The 16,079-nt window shown below is 43.3% G+C and overlaps 1 protein-coding gene across 1 annotated transcript in view; it reads right to left on the reverse strand.

The window, feature by feature from the left end:
• Positions 1-9,530, reverse strand: part of ASB11 (ankyrin repeat and SOCS box containing 11) — an 89,295-nt gene extending 79,765 nt beyond the window's left edge. Inside the window, exon 1 of the mRNA XM_069761045.1 lies at positions 9,327-9,530. Coding sequence (XP_069617146.1) covers positions 9,327-9,504 — 178 coding nt within the window. The 5' untranslated portion in view covers positions 9,505-9,530. The remainder of the gene's footprint in view (positions 1-9,326) is intronic.
• Between the last annotated feature and the right edge of the window lie 6,549 nt (positions 9,531-16,079).

Consider the following 16,079-nt stretch of genomic DNA (forward strand, 5'->3'; position numbering starts at 1 on the left):
GCTATTTCGGACGCATCGCTAGCGCATGCCCACAATGGGCGTGCGCTAGCGATGTGCCGTCATTGAGTGACGGACCCAGAGACGCGTGCTGCAGCGTTTCCGGGTCCGTCACCGCTAGCGCAGATAGAGCTAGCAGATGTTCTGCGCTAGCGCGCTGCAAAACAGCACTTGCGTTAACAGCAGCCCATTAACGTATGTGTTGAATGGGCTGCTGTTAACGCAATGTGAACCCAGCCTTATGGTCCTCCTTTTAATAACCTAACTAGTAAAGGTTATGTTTTAAAACCACTTTTTGATTTTTGCTAATATTTCTAATTCTGTGGTATAAACGGCAAAAGGAATTTGTATATATTTCTCTGGCTTTCAATAAGGGCTAATAGGAAAAAATGGACCTTAGTTTGTTGTAACAATTTCTCCTGAGTGCGCCAATACTCTACATGTAAACGGGAAATACTTTTCAGGCACAATGCAAAGCTCAGAAAGGAATGAGAGCTATATTATAGAGCAGATTTTACTGTTCGGGTATGTGCACACGTTCAGGTTTTTTTGCATTTTTTTAACGTTTTTTCACGATAAAAACGCTATAAAAACACATTAAAAATGCATACATATGCATCCTATCATTTAGAATGCATTCTGCAATTTTTGTGCACATGATGCGTTTTTTTCCGCAAAAAAAACGCATCGCGGTAAAAAAAAGCAGCATGTTCATTAATTTTGCGGATTTTTCGCATTTTTCCCGCTAGTCTATGCATTGGGAAAAAACGCAAAAAACGCGCAAAAAACGTGGAAAAAACGCAGGTGGATTTCTGGCAGAAATGTCCAGCTTTTGTCAGGAAATTTCTTCAAGAAATCCTGACGTGTGCACATAGCCTTATGGTTTGCGGGTGCCATGACCCACTGGGGAAGCCCCTGAACAACAGAACTCCTTATAAGTGACCCAATTTTACAAAATACACCTCTTGATAAATTAATCTAGGGTTGCAGTGATCATATTGACACCACAGGTGTGTCACAGAATTTTCTACCATTGAGCTGTTAAGAAAATATGATTACATTTTTACCATAAAAAAATGTTTTAGCCCTACATTTTACATTTTCATAAAGGAGAAAGGGGTAAAAAATAGCACCAAAATTTGTCACATAATTTCTGCTGAATGTAGAAATACCCCATATGTGGATGTGTACAGTACTGCTTAGCCATATGGAGAGACTCGGGAGGGATGGGCACTATTTGACTCCTGGAACGCAGATTTTCCTATAATAGTTTGCGGACTCCATATACGGAGCCTCCTAAGTTCTAGAAGAGTAGAATCCCTTCTCAAGTGACCCCATTTTGGAAATTATACCCCTTTGGGAATTTATCAACAGGTGTAGTGACAATTTTGAACCCATGGGTGTTTTCCAGAAACAAGCATCGGTGGTATTACTGAGTAAATTGCAAACTACCATTGTACTGCTCAGTAAGTTGTAGTGACCAGTAAGCTGTAATGACCAAAGCGTTGTAGTGACCCAGTACGTTGTAGTGACCCAGTACGTTGTAGTGCCCAGTTTGTGCTTCTGGAGACATGCACCTGTAAATTAGTTGGGCTGTCATCGCTACAGAAATGTCAAACGTGTGGATGCTAAGTGTGCTGTAGGCACAATGGGGATAAGAAGGGAGAGGGGCATTTGGATTTGAGAGAGGAGAAATTGCTGGGTTTCTTTTGGGGTGTGAGGAACCATAGTGCTTTTCCAGAGCCTTTGGGCAACCAGTAACGTGGAAGTCCCCTATATTTTCATTGACAGGTGACAGACCTGAGTGGGGACATGCTATTTTTGTGGATCAAGTTGAAGCTTTTATTGGATAGATATTACATAGAGTTTGGGATCACATTTATCCTGTTCTCTACGCTGAGCACATACCTTGGGGTTTCCATCTAAATCACCAAGTGACATGATTTACATGAAACCCCCAAGGGATCAACTCACTATAATGAGGCAGCAGGGTTACTCTGGACTCCGTCTGGCTTCCATCTTTTCAGAAGTGCACAAAACTGTGTTGGACTGCGCTTTTACGCACGCCTAAATAGATGGACACTGCCAAATCACACGTGGCCAGACAGTGTCCACAGTGCCTCCATCGGCATCATTATAGAGAATCTTCCACCGGGATTCTGTCTGAATCCCGTATTTCACAAAATTACATGTAAACTCCGGCGTTAGCGCCTCAGCGCAGAGCGCAGGATAAATGTGAGCCGAGCCTTACTGCGATCTTTGGAAGGCAAAATAAAAAAAAACAACAACAGGTGAAGAATTGGTTTTATTTTTTACGCCGTTCCTTGCGCGGTATAAGTGATTAGGCAACTTTATTCTTTGGGTCGGTGCTATTACAGCAATACTAGATTTATGCGGATTTTTTTAATGTTTGGCTGCTGTCACATACTAAAAAAAGTAACCAGAAATGGATGGAAACAAAGCTCTGAAGTGGCCGGCATGGAGTCCAGATATACATCCCATTGAACGCCTGTGGAGAGATCATAAAATTGCTGTTGAGAAAAGTTGTCCTTCAAATATGAGAGGCCTGAAGCAGTTTGCAGAAGAAGAGTGGTCAAAAATTCCAGTTGAGATGTGTAAGAAGCTTGTTGATGGTTATAGGAAGCGATTCACTGCAGTTATAGGGCAGTTGTATTAATATATATATATATATATACACAGTATATATATATATATATATATATATATATATTTACACATAAACACACACACACACTGCACAGTACCACTTCTCCTGTCCTGTATACTGGGTGTAATTCTCTAATATTCTGTATATATACTGCACTGTATACTTTTTCTTAATTTTTTTTATATAGCGCTAACATATTCTGCAGCGCTTTACAGTTTTGCACACATTTTATCATCACTGTCCCCGATGGGGCTCACAATCTAACTTCCCTATCAGTATGTCTTTGGAATGTGGGAAGAAACCGGAGAACCCGGAGGAAACCCACGCAAACATGGGGAGAACATACAGACTCCTTGCAGATGGTGTCCCAGGACTCCAGCATTGCAAGGCTGCAGTGCTGACCACTGAGCCACCGTGCTGCCCATACTGGGTGTTAAAGGGACACTGTCACCTGAATTTGGAGGGAACAATCTTCAGCCATGGAGGCGGGGTTTTTGATTCACCCTTTCCTTACCCGCTGGCTGCATGCTGGTTTCAATATTGGATTGAAGTTCATTATCTGTCCTCCGTAGTACATGCCTGCGCAAGGCAATCTTGCTTTGCGCAGGCGTGTACTATGGAGGACAGAGAATGAACTTCAATCCAATATTGCAGCCAGCATGCAGCTAGCGGGTAAGGAAAGGGTGAATCAAAAACCCCAAAACCCCGCCTCCATGGCTGAAGATTGTTCCCTCCAAATTCAGGTGACAGTGTCCCTTTAATCTCAGTAGCTCTCCCATGTATATACATTGCACATCTATATATATTATCGTCTAAGGCGCACTTCCGTCTGTTTGTCTGTCTGTCACGGAAATCCCGCGTCATTGATTGGTCGCAGCCGCCAAGCGACGGCACAGTCAGGGCACGAATTCGTCCCTTCCTACTCTCTGTCAGTGTCCCCTCCATACTCCCCTCCAGTCAGCGCTCACACAGGGTTAATGGCTGCGTTACACCACGTTATGCCGCAGTGTAACGCAGTCCGTTAACGCTGCTATTAACCCTGTGTGACCAACTTTTTACTATATATATATATCTATATATATATATAATCGTCTAAGGCATACTTCCGTCTGTTTGTCTGTCTGTCACGGAAATCCCGCGTCGTTGACTGGTCGCGGCCGCCAGGCGATGGGCACAGTCCGGCCGCGAATTCGACCCTTCCTACTCTCTGTCAGTGCCCCCTTCATACTCCCCTCCAGTCAGCGCTCACACAGGGTTAATGGCTGCGTTACACCGCGTTATGCCGCAGTGTAATGCAGTGCGTTAACGTTGCTATTAACCCTGTGTGACCAACTTTTTACTATTGATGCTGCCTATCAATAGTAAAAAGATCTAATGTTAAAAATAAGAAAAAAATAAAAAATCATTATATACTCACCTTCCGGCGCTTTTCCTGCTTATCGCGACGCTCCGGGCCACGCATTGCGGTCTCGCGAGATGATGACGTAGTGGTCTCGCGAGCTCGCTAAGTCATCCGTTAATTTTGCAATGCATCACTGGGAACAGAAGCTGGCAGCCGCATCGCGCGCATAGGGACAGCTTCGCTGAACGCCGGAGGGTGAGTATATAACTATTTTTTATTTTCATTCTTTTTTTAACAGGGATATATTGCCCACAGTGCTATATAGTACTTGGGCTGTGTTATATACTGCGAAGCCTGTGTTATATACTGCGTGGGCAGTGTTATATACAACGTGGGCAATTTTATATACTACGAGGGCAATGTTAAATACTACGTGGGCTGTGTTATATACTGTGGGGATGCTATATATTACGTGGGCTGTGTTATATACTACGTGGCAGCGTTATATACTATGTGGGCAGTGTTATATACTACATGGGCAGTGTTATATACTATGTGGGCAGTGTTATATACTATGTGGGCAGTGTTATATACTATGTGGGCTGTGTTATATACTGTGTGGATGCTTTATATTACATGGGCTGTGTTATACACTACGTGGCAATGTTATATACTATGTGGGTTGTGTTATATACTACGTGCACAGTGTTATATACTACGTGGGCATGTTGTATACTACATGGGCAGTGTTATATACTACGTGGGCAGTGTTATATACTACGTGGGCAGTGTTATATACTACGTGGGCAGTGTTATATACTACGTGCGCACTGTTACATACTACGTACGCAGTGTTACATACTACGTACGCAGTGTTATATGCTATGTGGGCAGTGTTATATACTACGTGAGCAGTGTTATATACTACGTGGGCTGTGTTATATACTACATGGCAGTGTTATATACTACGTGGGCAGTGTTATATACTACGTGCGCACTGTTACATACTATGTACGCAGTGTTATATACTACGTGGGCAGTGTTATATACTACGTGGGCTGTGTTATATACTACGTGGCAGCATTATATACTATGTGGGCAGTGTTATATACTACATGGGCAGTGTTATATAATATGTGGGCAGTGTTATATACTACATGGGCTGTGTTATATACTGTGTGGATGCTTTATATTACATGGGCTGTGTTATACACTACGTGGCAATGTTATATACTATGTGGGTTGTGTTATATACTACGTGGGCAGTGTTATATACTACGTGGGCATGTTGTATACTACATGGGCAGTGTTATATACTACGTGGGCAGTGTTATATACTACGTGGGCAGTGTTATATGCTACGTGGGCAGTGTTATATACTACGTGGGCACTGTTACATACTACGTGGGCAGTGTTATATACTACGTGGGCAGTGTTATATACTACGTGGGCTGTGTTATATACTACATTGCAGTGTTATATACTACGTGGGCAGTGTTATATACTACGTGGGCAGTGTTATATACTACGTGGACAGTGTTATATAATATGTGGGCAATGTTATATACTACGTGGGCAGTGTTATATACTGCGTGAGCTGTGTTATATACGATGTGGGCTGTGTTATATACTACATGGGCTGTGTTATATACTACATGGCTGTGTTATATACTACGTAGCTCCTATATACTACATGGCTGTGCTATATACTACATGGCTGTGTGTGTTACGTGGCCTCTGCTAAATGTTATGTGGCTGCTATATATATATATACATACATGCATACATATTCTAGAATACCCGATGCGTTAGAATCGGGCCACCATCTAGTATTCTTATAACTGCCATAGCTCTGAAGAGCACTAAGTAGATGCAGCTGTCGTCGATCATACGCATAGCTGCACCATTCACATGTGACACGTCAAATAACTCCTTTAAGAAAGTAGTGAGGGGCATGACCAAGTAAAGCAAAATTCACTGATCAGGGGTCATGGGTGCTATAATGTGTGGGCTGGAGGGGAGGGTGCCAGGGCTGCTTTTTTGTCCAAGTCTGGCCCTGGTGGTGTAGATGTATGAAATGGCTGTGCGGTGAGTGCTTAGCTTGTGTCAGCCTATTGCGATAGGTCAGTGGAGAAGTGCAGTACTGTCACGCAGTGACTGTACGTGATTAGGAAAAGGGGCCCTGAACTGTCCTTAGCACTGGAGCCCTAACGATCCCTGCTTCCAAAGGTCCCTCTAAAGGTGAAGAGGTTTGAGCCACCAGTCTTACTGTTCTCCTGTTACTACCTAAGCTGTTCCCTCCCCCTCCCCCAGGGGGCCTCGGACAGAAATGCTAGTGTATAAACATGCAAGACAATCAGGGATAACAGAAACATTCATCAAAAAGGTATATAGTGAGGGATAGAAATGTACCAACCAAATGGGAATAGGACAATGAGGAAAGCATACATCCAAAACCAGCAAGCAATAATCTCTTGTAGCAACAAAGATCTCCAATTCAGTCCAGAGTCTCAAGGGAGCCAGGAATTAAAGCTTTCACTGGCAAGAGAAGGTCTGATCAGATTTTATAGGGAGAGGAAATGACCAGCTCAGAAACAGCTGTGAGATGGAGCTGCAAGTTTCTAACCATCATAGAAAGGGTCGTTAACCCCTTCAGCACCAAAGGAAACGAAATTTATTTAATATGAAACACAAACACATTAGTTAAATGGAAGATCTGCAATTCACAATACGTAGTGACTTTCTAATCCCAGATTTCCTAGGAGGACGTGACCCGCTCGTGACAAGTACCCCTTGACAGTCACATCCTAGTCACGTGCGGGCAGTGTCTGTGACAAAATCCAATTGCAATACTGATTTTTAGCCTAAAATACATCTACTTAGGTAAAAATAAAAATGTCCCCCCCACCCCCAAAGGTTAATAATCACTTTAATGACCATATTAATGTTTTTGCTTTTCCAAACTTCCTTTCTCTAGGAAAAAAAATATTTAAAAAATTATCAAAAAGTCATACAGTGGGGCAAAAAAGTATTTAGTCAGTCAGCAATAGTGCAAGTTCCACCACTTAAAAAGATGAGAGGCGTCTGTAATTTACATCATAGGTAGACCTCAACTATGGGAGACAAACTGAGAAAAAAAAATCCAGAAAATCACATTGTCTGTTTTTTTTACATTTTATTTGCATATTATGGTGGAAAATAAGTATTTGGTCAGAAAAAAACAATCAAGATTTCTGGCTCTCACAGACCTGTAACTTCTTCTTTAAGAGTCTCCTCTTTCCTCCACTCATTACCTGTAGTAATGGCACCTGTTTAAACTTGTTATCAGTATAAAAAGACACCTGTGCACACCCTCAAACAGTCTGACTCCAAACTCCACTATGGTGAAGACCAAAGAGCTGTCAAAGGACACCAGAAACAAAATTGTAGCCCTGCACCAGGCTGGGAAGACTGAATCTGCAATAGCCAACCAGCTTGGAGTGAAGAAATCAACAGTGGGAGCAATAATTAGAAAATGGAAGACATACAAGACCACTGATAATCTCCCTCGATCTGGGGCTCCACGCAAAATCCCACCCCGTGGGGTCAGAATGATCACAAGAACGGTGAGCAAAAATCCCAGAACCACGCGGGGGGACCTAGTGAATGAACTGCAGAGAGCTGGGACCAATGTAACAAGGCCTACCATAAGTAACACACTACTCCACCATGGACTCAGATCCTGCAGTGCCAGACGTGTCCCACTGCTTAAGCCAGTACATGTCCGGGCCCGTCTGAAGTTTGCTAGAGAGCATTTGGATGATCCAGAGGAGTTTTGGGAGAATGTCCTATGGTCTGATGAAACCAAACTGGAACTGTTTGGTAGAAACACAACTTGTCGTGTTTGGAGGAAAAAGAATACTGAGTTGCATCCATCAAACACCATACCTACTGTAAAGCATGGTGGTGGAAACATCATGCTTTGGGGCTGTTTCTCTGCAAAGGGGCCAGGATGACTGATCCGGGTACATGAAAGAATGAATGGGGCCATGTATCGTGAGATTTTGAGTGCAAACCTCCTTCCATCAGCAAGGGCATTGAAGATGAAACGTGGCTGGGTCTTTCAACATGACAATGATCCAAAGCACACCGCCAGGGCAACAAAGGAGTGGCTTCGTAAGAAGCATTTCAAGTTCCTGGAGTGGCCTAGCCAGTCTCCAGATCTCAACCCTATAGAAAACCTTTGGAGGGAGTTGAAAGTCCGTGTTGCCAAGCGAAAAGCCAAAAACATCACTGCTCTAGAGGAGATCTGCATGGAGGAATGGGCCAACATACCAACAACAGTGTGTGGCAACCTTGTGAAGACTTACAGAAAACGTTTGACCTCTGTCATTGCCAACAAAGGATATATTACAAAGTATTGAGATGAAATTTTGTTTCTGACCAAATACTTATTTTCCACCATAATATGCAAATAAAATGTTAAAAAAACAGACAATGTGATTTTCTGGATTTTTTTTTCTCAGTTTGTCTCCCATAGTTGAGGTCTACCTATGATGTAAATTACAGACGCCTCTCATCTTTTTAAGTGGTGGAACTTGCACTATTGCTGACTGACTAAATACTTTTTTGCCCCACTGTATATACCATATTGTGATAGCAATAAAATTACAGCTCAGCCAACAAACTACAAGCTCTTATACAGAATAAATTCATTATTTTTCCTTTTGCCCACCCTGAATACAATTACTTTTTTCAAATACACTATACCCAACACAAATTCATAGTATTAAAAAATAAAAAGCCCTGATACAGATTGATAAGGAAATTAATCGTATATATATGTTAAAAAAAAACAACAGTATAGTTCTCAGAAGAAAGTGATGGAAAAGAATAAAACAGAAGACAAACGTAAGGACAGAGAATACAGGGTTAGACTACGCTTTGTTTGTAGTCTGTTACCATGGAAACAAACAGAATAGCATAATACATTTTTAAAAAGCATTTGAAAAGCTGCCACATATTTTCATTTTTGATGCAGTAATTTTAGATGTAGAACAGTGATTAGATGCACAGAAACAATTCTTTGCACTTGTAGTAAGATCACACAGGATGTGACATGTCCGTAAACAAGAGCCTGGCAGGGGCTATAACTGTGCAGATATTACTGGTGAGACCAGTGAATTGTGCAAGTAGTAAACATATAATAATGTCCAGGTCCTTTGTATGCAAAAGTTATCAGATGTTGAAAAAAATTAGTCTTATGTAAATCAAGTTCACAAAATGTTCTGCTACACAGAGTCGGAAGAAAACTAGATACAATGCACATGGCTCCCATACCTTGCGAGATCCCATAGATCTCCTCCGCTATTCGGGCAGCTTCTTTACGATTCCCTCGGACAATGTAAAAATGAGTCAGCAGAGCCAGGGACACTTTGATCAAAAGTTTAAAGCAGAAGAGGGCAAATATGGCCACATAAATATTACTGAAGGCGAGTAGGATAGAACTACTCTCCATTGTAGCAAACTCTCCGGCTCCAGCGCTTTTCTATTTTTGGCAGCCCTGAAAATCTATTTTAGAACTTTCCACTGCTGGACGAGTTCACAGAACAAATCTCTTTATCAAGTGAAAACCAAAACAGCACAGACATGTCAATGAAATATTGTGTATGTACAGAATCAAATCTGTAATTCTATGAGAGATAACTCTGTATAGATTTAAAATATAATATACACACACCACACGGACAAAAGTATTGGGCCATTGCGCATTACACCTACAGGGGCTGTTATGAGGACATCCCATTCCATACGTATTAATATGGAGTTGGACCCTTTGCAGCTCAGCTATAACAGCTTCTACTCTTCTGGGAAGACTTTCTACAAAATTTTGGAGGTGTCTGTGTTAAAGTTTTGCTCATCATCTAGAAGAGCATTTATGAGGTCATATAGTGATGTTGGAGGAGAGGCCAGGCTCATAATTATTTTTTTTTAATTATTATTATTATTATTTATTTATATAGCACCATTGATTCCATGGTGCTGTACATGAGAAGGGGTTACATACAAATTACAGATATCACAGTAAGCAGATTAACAATGACAGACTGACACAGAGGGGCAAGGACCCTGCCCTTGCGGGCTTACATTCTACTGGATGGTGTGGAAGGAGACAGTAGGTTGAGGGTTGCAGGAGCTCCGGTGTTGGTGAGGTGGCAGCTCCGGTAGTGGTAAGGAGGTCAGTGCAAGCTGTAGGTTTTCCTGAAGAGGTGAATTTTCAGGTTCCGTCTGAAGGATTCGAATGTGGTTCAAAGTCGGATGTGTTGGGGCAAAGAATTCCAGAGGATGGGTGATATTCGGGAGAAGTCTTGGAAGCGGTTGGGTGAGGAGGGAATAAGTATGGAGGAGAGAAGGAGGTCTTGGGAGGACCAGAGATTACGTGAGGGAAGAGATCGGGAGATTAGTTCAGAGATATATGGAGGAGACAGGTTATGGATGGCTTTGTAGGTTAGTATTAGTAATTTGTACTGGATACACTGAGGGAATGGGAGTCAGTGAAGAGATTTGCAGAGGGGAGAGCAGAGGAGTAGCGAGGAGATGAATTAGTCGGGCAGCAGAGATGGACTGGAGATGTGCAAGGGTGTTAGCAGGGAGGCCGCAGAAAAGGATGTTGCAGTAGTCAAGGCAGGAGATGATGAGGGCATGCACAAGCAGTTAAGTAGATTGACGGTTGAAGAAAGGACAGATTCTGGAGATATTTTTGAGCTGGAGGCGACAGGAGGTGGACAGAGCTTGGATCTGCGGTTTGAAGGACACTGCAGTCAAAGGTTACTCCAAGGCAGCGGACTTCTGGTACGGGGGAAAGCATGATGTCATTGATTGCGATAGATAGGTAAGGTAAGGAAGATCTATGGGATGTAGGAAAGATGATGAGTTCAGATTTGTCCACATTGAGTTTGAGGAAGCTAGAGGAGAAGAAGGAGGATATGGCTGATAGACACACTGGGCTTCTGGACAGCAGAAAGGTGATGTCTGGGCCAGAAAGGTAAATCTGAGTGTCATCAGCATAAAGGTGGTACTGGAATCCATGGGACTTTATGAGTTGTCTCAGGCCAAGTGTATAGATTGAGAAGAGTAGGGGTCCTAGAACAGGGCCTTGGGGGACTCCAACAGAGAGAGAGGACGGGATGAGGAGGTAGTGTGGAATTGGAAGGCGCTGAATGTGTGGTTGGAAAGGTATGAGGAGATCCAGGATAGGGTGAGGTCTTTGATGCCAAAGGAGGAGAGGATCTGTAGTAGGAGGCAGTGGACAACTGTGTCAAAAGCAGAGGACAGGTGTAGAAGGAGGAGTAGAGAGTACTGTCCGTTAGCTTTGGCTGTAAGTAGGTCGTTAGTAATTTTGGTCAGGACTGTCACAGTTATAATCTCAACTGTACTGCATCCCAAAAGTAATGGATATGGTTTGGAGGTCAGGGCTATGTGTGTCTGGTCATGTGATTCCTCACCAAACTCCCTTAATTATCCCTTAAAGTGAACCTGTCAGAATGTCACTAAGTAAACTACAGATGCTGTCAGATTAGCGCCATTACACTGATTAAAATGATACCTTGGTTGATTAAATCAGTCTTGTGGTTGTTGTTTAATCTGTATTTGTAGTTTTCAGCTAATGAGATTCTTGTGCTCCAGGGGGGCCTGTGGACTGGGATCTGCTTAGCCATTCATCTGTATGGACTTATGACAGATCACTAATCCTTTAGTGACCTTCCCCCTATTTTAAATACTGCACTTGTGCAGTTCATATTGTTTGGGCAAAAACATGTATCTACAAATACAGATTAAACAACAACCACAAGATGAATTTCATCAACTAAGGCATCACTTTAATCAGTGCTACGGCGCCAGTCTGACAGTGTCTGTAGTTTACTTAGCAAAATCCTGATAACAGGTTCGCTTTAATGGACCTTGCTTTGTGTACAGGGCCACTGACATGAGGAAAAGAAAAGGGCCTTCCCCAAACTGTTCCCATAATGCAGAAGAGCAAGGATTTTCCTTTACAGTTGACTCAATGCATTCAGGCAGGTAACGTTTTCCTGGCATTTGTCAAACCCAAACTTGTCCATTATATGCCAGATAGAGAAGTGTGATCCGACACTCTACAAAACATGTTTCAACTGCTCCAGAGTCCATTTGGGGCGGCTTTACACCGCTTCATCCAACACTTGGATTTGTGCTTGGTGATGAAAGCTAAATCTATATGTAAGACTCAGCTGCTTGGCCAAGGAAACCCATGCCGAGAAGCTTCACACACATTATGCTGACGTCAATGCCAGATGTTTGGATCTCTGCAGTTCAGTTAGCACAGAATTGGCAACTAATATGCATTATATGCCTCAGTGCTCGGTGACCCCACTCTGTAACTTTATTGGCTCTGAACTTTTCCACACCACCAGGCGGCTTTCATAGCAATCCGGCAGTGACAACCATAGAGGTCTGATGGAGACCTCTGGTTGTCATGCCAACCCATCGGCGACCCGTGGTCATGTGACACTTGCGCCGATGGGCGGGATTTCCATCGCGCTTGTCGGAAGTGTGCATTAAGTACTGCTGTCAGAAATTGACAGTGGCATTTAACTAGCTAAAACCACGGTCAGGTAGATCAACAAAAGTGTCGTCCACAACTGCCAAGAAAATTGTTCGGGATGCAAAGAAAAACCCACAAATAACATCAGCTGAAATACAGGACTCTCTAAAAACTAGCGATGTGGCTGTTTCAAGATGCACAATAAGGAGGCACTTGAAGAAAAATGGGCTGCATGGTCGAGTCGCTAGAAGAAAGCCATTACTGCGCAAATACCACAAAGTATCTCGCCTACAATATGCAAAACAGCACAGAGACAAGCCTCAAAACGTCTGGAACAAGGTAGTTTGGAGTGATGAGACCAAAATTTAACTTTTTGGCCACAACCATAAACATTTCTTTTGGAGAGAGGTCAACAAGGCCTATGATGAAAGGAACACCATTCCTACTGTAAAGCATGGAGGTGGATCGCTGATGTTTTGGGGATGTGTGAGCTACAAAGGCACAGGAAACTTGGTTGAAAGTTGAAGGAAAGATGAATGCAGCACGATATCAGCAAATACTGGAGGCAAATTTGCACTCATCAGCCCAGAAGCTGCGGATGGGACGTACTTGGACGTTCCAACATGAAAACGATACAAAACACAAGGCCAAGTCGACCTGTCATTGGCTACAGCAGAACAAAGTGAAGATTCTGGAGTGGCCATCTCAGTCTCCTGACCTCAATATTATTGAGACACTCTGGGGAGATTTCAAGCGCACAGTTCATGGTAGACAGCCCAGGAATTTACAGGAACCAGAGGCTTTTTGCCAAGAAGAGTGGGCAGCTTTACCATCTGAGAAAATAAAGAACCTTATCCACAACTACCACAAAAGACTTCAAGCTGCCATTGATGTTTGAGGGGGCAATACACGGTATTAAGAAATGGGGTATGTGAACTTTTGATCAGAGTCATTTTGATGTTTTGGGTTGTCATTATGATTTAAAAAAAGAGAAAACACAGCAGTTTGACAATAAATGGCTTCACCCAACCACTAACCATGAGTGGAGAAAAAGTTTTGGTGTTATCATTCATATTCGCTGAAAGAAGGCCGAGAAAGCAAAAATTCTGCCGGGGTGTGTAAACTTTTGAGCACAACTGTATAGAGGTTATAGATGTTCTAATTCTATTTTATTGTCTTTCTGGATGTTTGTTTCTATACTCCTGCATCTAGTAGTGATTTGGTTCCAGATCCAGTTTTGGTTATTTGCTTTCTAAAGATATATTAGGTTTTGGAATATAAAGGATAAATCATAGTTATAAGCTAGGGCTTAATTGTAACGAGTCAAGGGTGTGTGGTCTGTCTCTTTCAGAGTCATGCAGTAGGAGCATTAGGAGTCAATTCCAGACCATTCTCCGTAACCTGATATTCCCGTTTTTTGTTATTTTTCTTTACCTTATATGACATTTTGTTTGAGGGGAGCCTGAAACGGGACATCACAGGAGGACGGCCTTGCAGTCACTTTGGCGCAGCTTCTACCACTCCTCCTGAAATAAGACAGCATTAGGGTGGCGGCCCTGACCTGCCGATGTCTTCCCAGATCAGTAGCTGTCAGAGAGGGGAACGCAGCTTAATTTTCTGCTGTCCACATCGTCAGAAACCATCGCTACAGTCCATGCAACCGATACCTCCACCTCTTTCCCTGAATCTAGACGCCATTGGGGGCGATGATAAAAGCAGGGCTAGTGGCAGCAGCACCGCCCCACGGCTTTTATCATCACCCACTAGATGCCATCAGAGGACGGCAGTAACAGAAGTTGCAGTAAGACTCCCCTCAAACAAAACGTCATGGGAATAGCAGGCTAGGGAGAATTGTCTGGAATTTGTACTAAGGTATTACAAACGTGGTTATACACTTGTGGGGCAGTGTCAGTGGGTGGGAGTTTATAGAAATCTCAGAAATACCAACAGCATAAAACTACCCAAGCAAATTCAATATAAAATAATGTTATAAAAAATTACAATTAAAAGCTGAAGTATGGAGGGAAATTTAAACAGCGACTGAAGTGGTAATCAATCATATACATTTCAATAAATGCAGCATGTCAAAAAGGACTAGTATCCATGTATTCTATGAAGAGAAACAGTAACAAAGAATGGCAGATAGAACTTCAAACATGATCAGTCACATCTCTCTAATGGAAATTCAAATAGGAAAACAAATGATAAATATAAATAGTAAAAACCATAGTTAACAGATGTTGTAGCTCCATCTAGTGGCTATAGAGTGGAATAGCAGCACACACATTTCCATTAGAGAGATGTGACACACGGATACTAATCCTTTTTTGACATGCTGTAGTTATTGAAATGTATATATGATTGAATACCTTTTCAGATCCTCTTTAAATTTCCCCGTTTACTTCTGATTTTTTTTGTATTTTTTCATATTATATTTAATAAAGATTAATTTTTATTGAATGCATTTGGGTAGTTTTATGCTGTTGGTGTTTCTGTAATTACAAATATGGTTAGAGCTTAAAGGGAGTCTGTCACCCCAAAATTCACCTATAAGCTAAGGCCACCGCCATCAAGGGCTTATCTGCAGCATTCTGGAATGCTGTAGACAGGGCCGCCATCAGGGCATTACTAGCCTTACTTGTGTGAGGAGCCGTAAGCAGAGGCAAGGAGGGAGGGCCTGGACTGACTGAGTCACACTGGCAGCATGTCTGACACACTTCGGGCCCCACCTCTTTTCCTCCTGAAAACCAGGACCCAGGGACAGGGGTGGCACTGTCCTGCAGTTCTGGAGGCATAATGAGCTGACTGCATCGCTCCTCTCTAATGTGACCGCACTCACTGCAGCCAGGGCCGCCATCAGGGCATTACTGCCCTGACTGGCGTATGCGGCCCGGTGGGCAGAGTGGGCCCACATCGGGTCCCCCCTACAGGCGCTGCGGTAGTTTAACGTTATTGAGGTGCGGGCCCGCGTCCGCACGTCAATAGTTAACAGCCGCCAGCCAATTGGTGGCTGGCAGCTGACTTCAGAAGCAGAACGCCCTTCGCCGGTGTCTGACGTCATTGTGCGAGCTTCAGCTGCGTGGACTCGGGAGCTTCACCGGAGGCAGGAGCGCGGCCAGGTAAGAACTCGTGTTTTTTTTTTTTTTTTTTGAACGCGGCGATCCAGGGGGCTGGAGACACTGGGAGCAGAATCATGGAGACACTGGGGGCAGAATCCTGGAGACACTGGGGGCAGAATCCTGGAGACACTGGGGGCAGAATCCTGGAGACACTGGGGGTAGAATGCTGGAGACACTGGGGGCAGAATGCTGGAGACACTGGGAGCAGAATCATGGAGACACTGGAGGCAAAGTCCTGGAGACACTGGGGGCAGAATCCTGGAGACACTGGGGGCAGAATCCTGGAGACACTGGGGGCAGAATACTGGAGACACTGGGGGCAGAATCCTGGAGACACTGGGGGAAGAATACTGGGGGCAGAATTCTGGAGACACTGGGGGCAGAATACTGGAG

The sequence above is a fragment of the Ranitomeya imitator genome, chromosome 3 (assembly GCF_032444005.1).
Source record: "Ranitomeya imitator isolate aRanImi1 chromosome 3, aRanImi1.pri, whole genome shotgun sequence".
Lineage (NCBI taxonomy): Eukaryota > Metazoa > Chordata > Amphibia > Anura > Dendrobatidae > Ranitomeya > Ranitomeya imitator.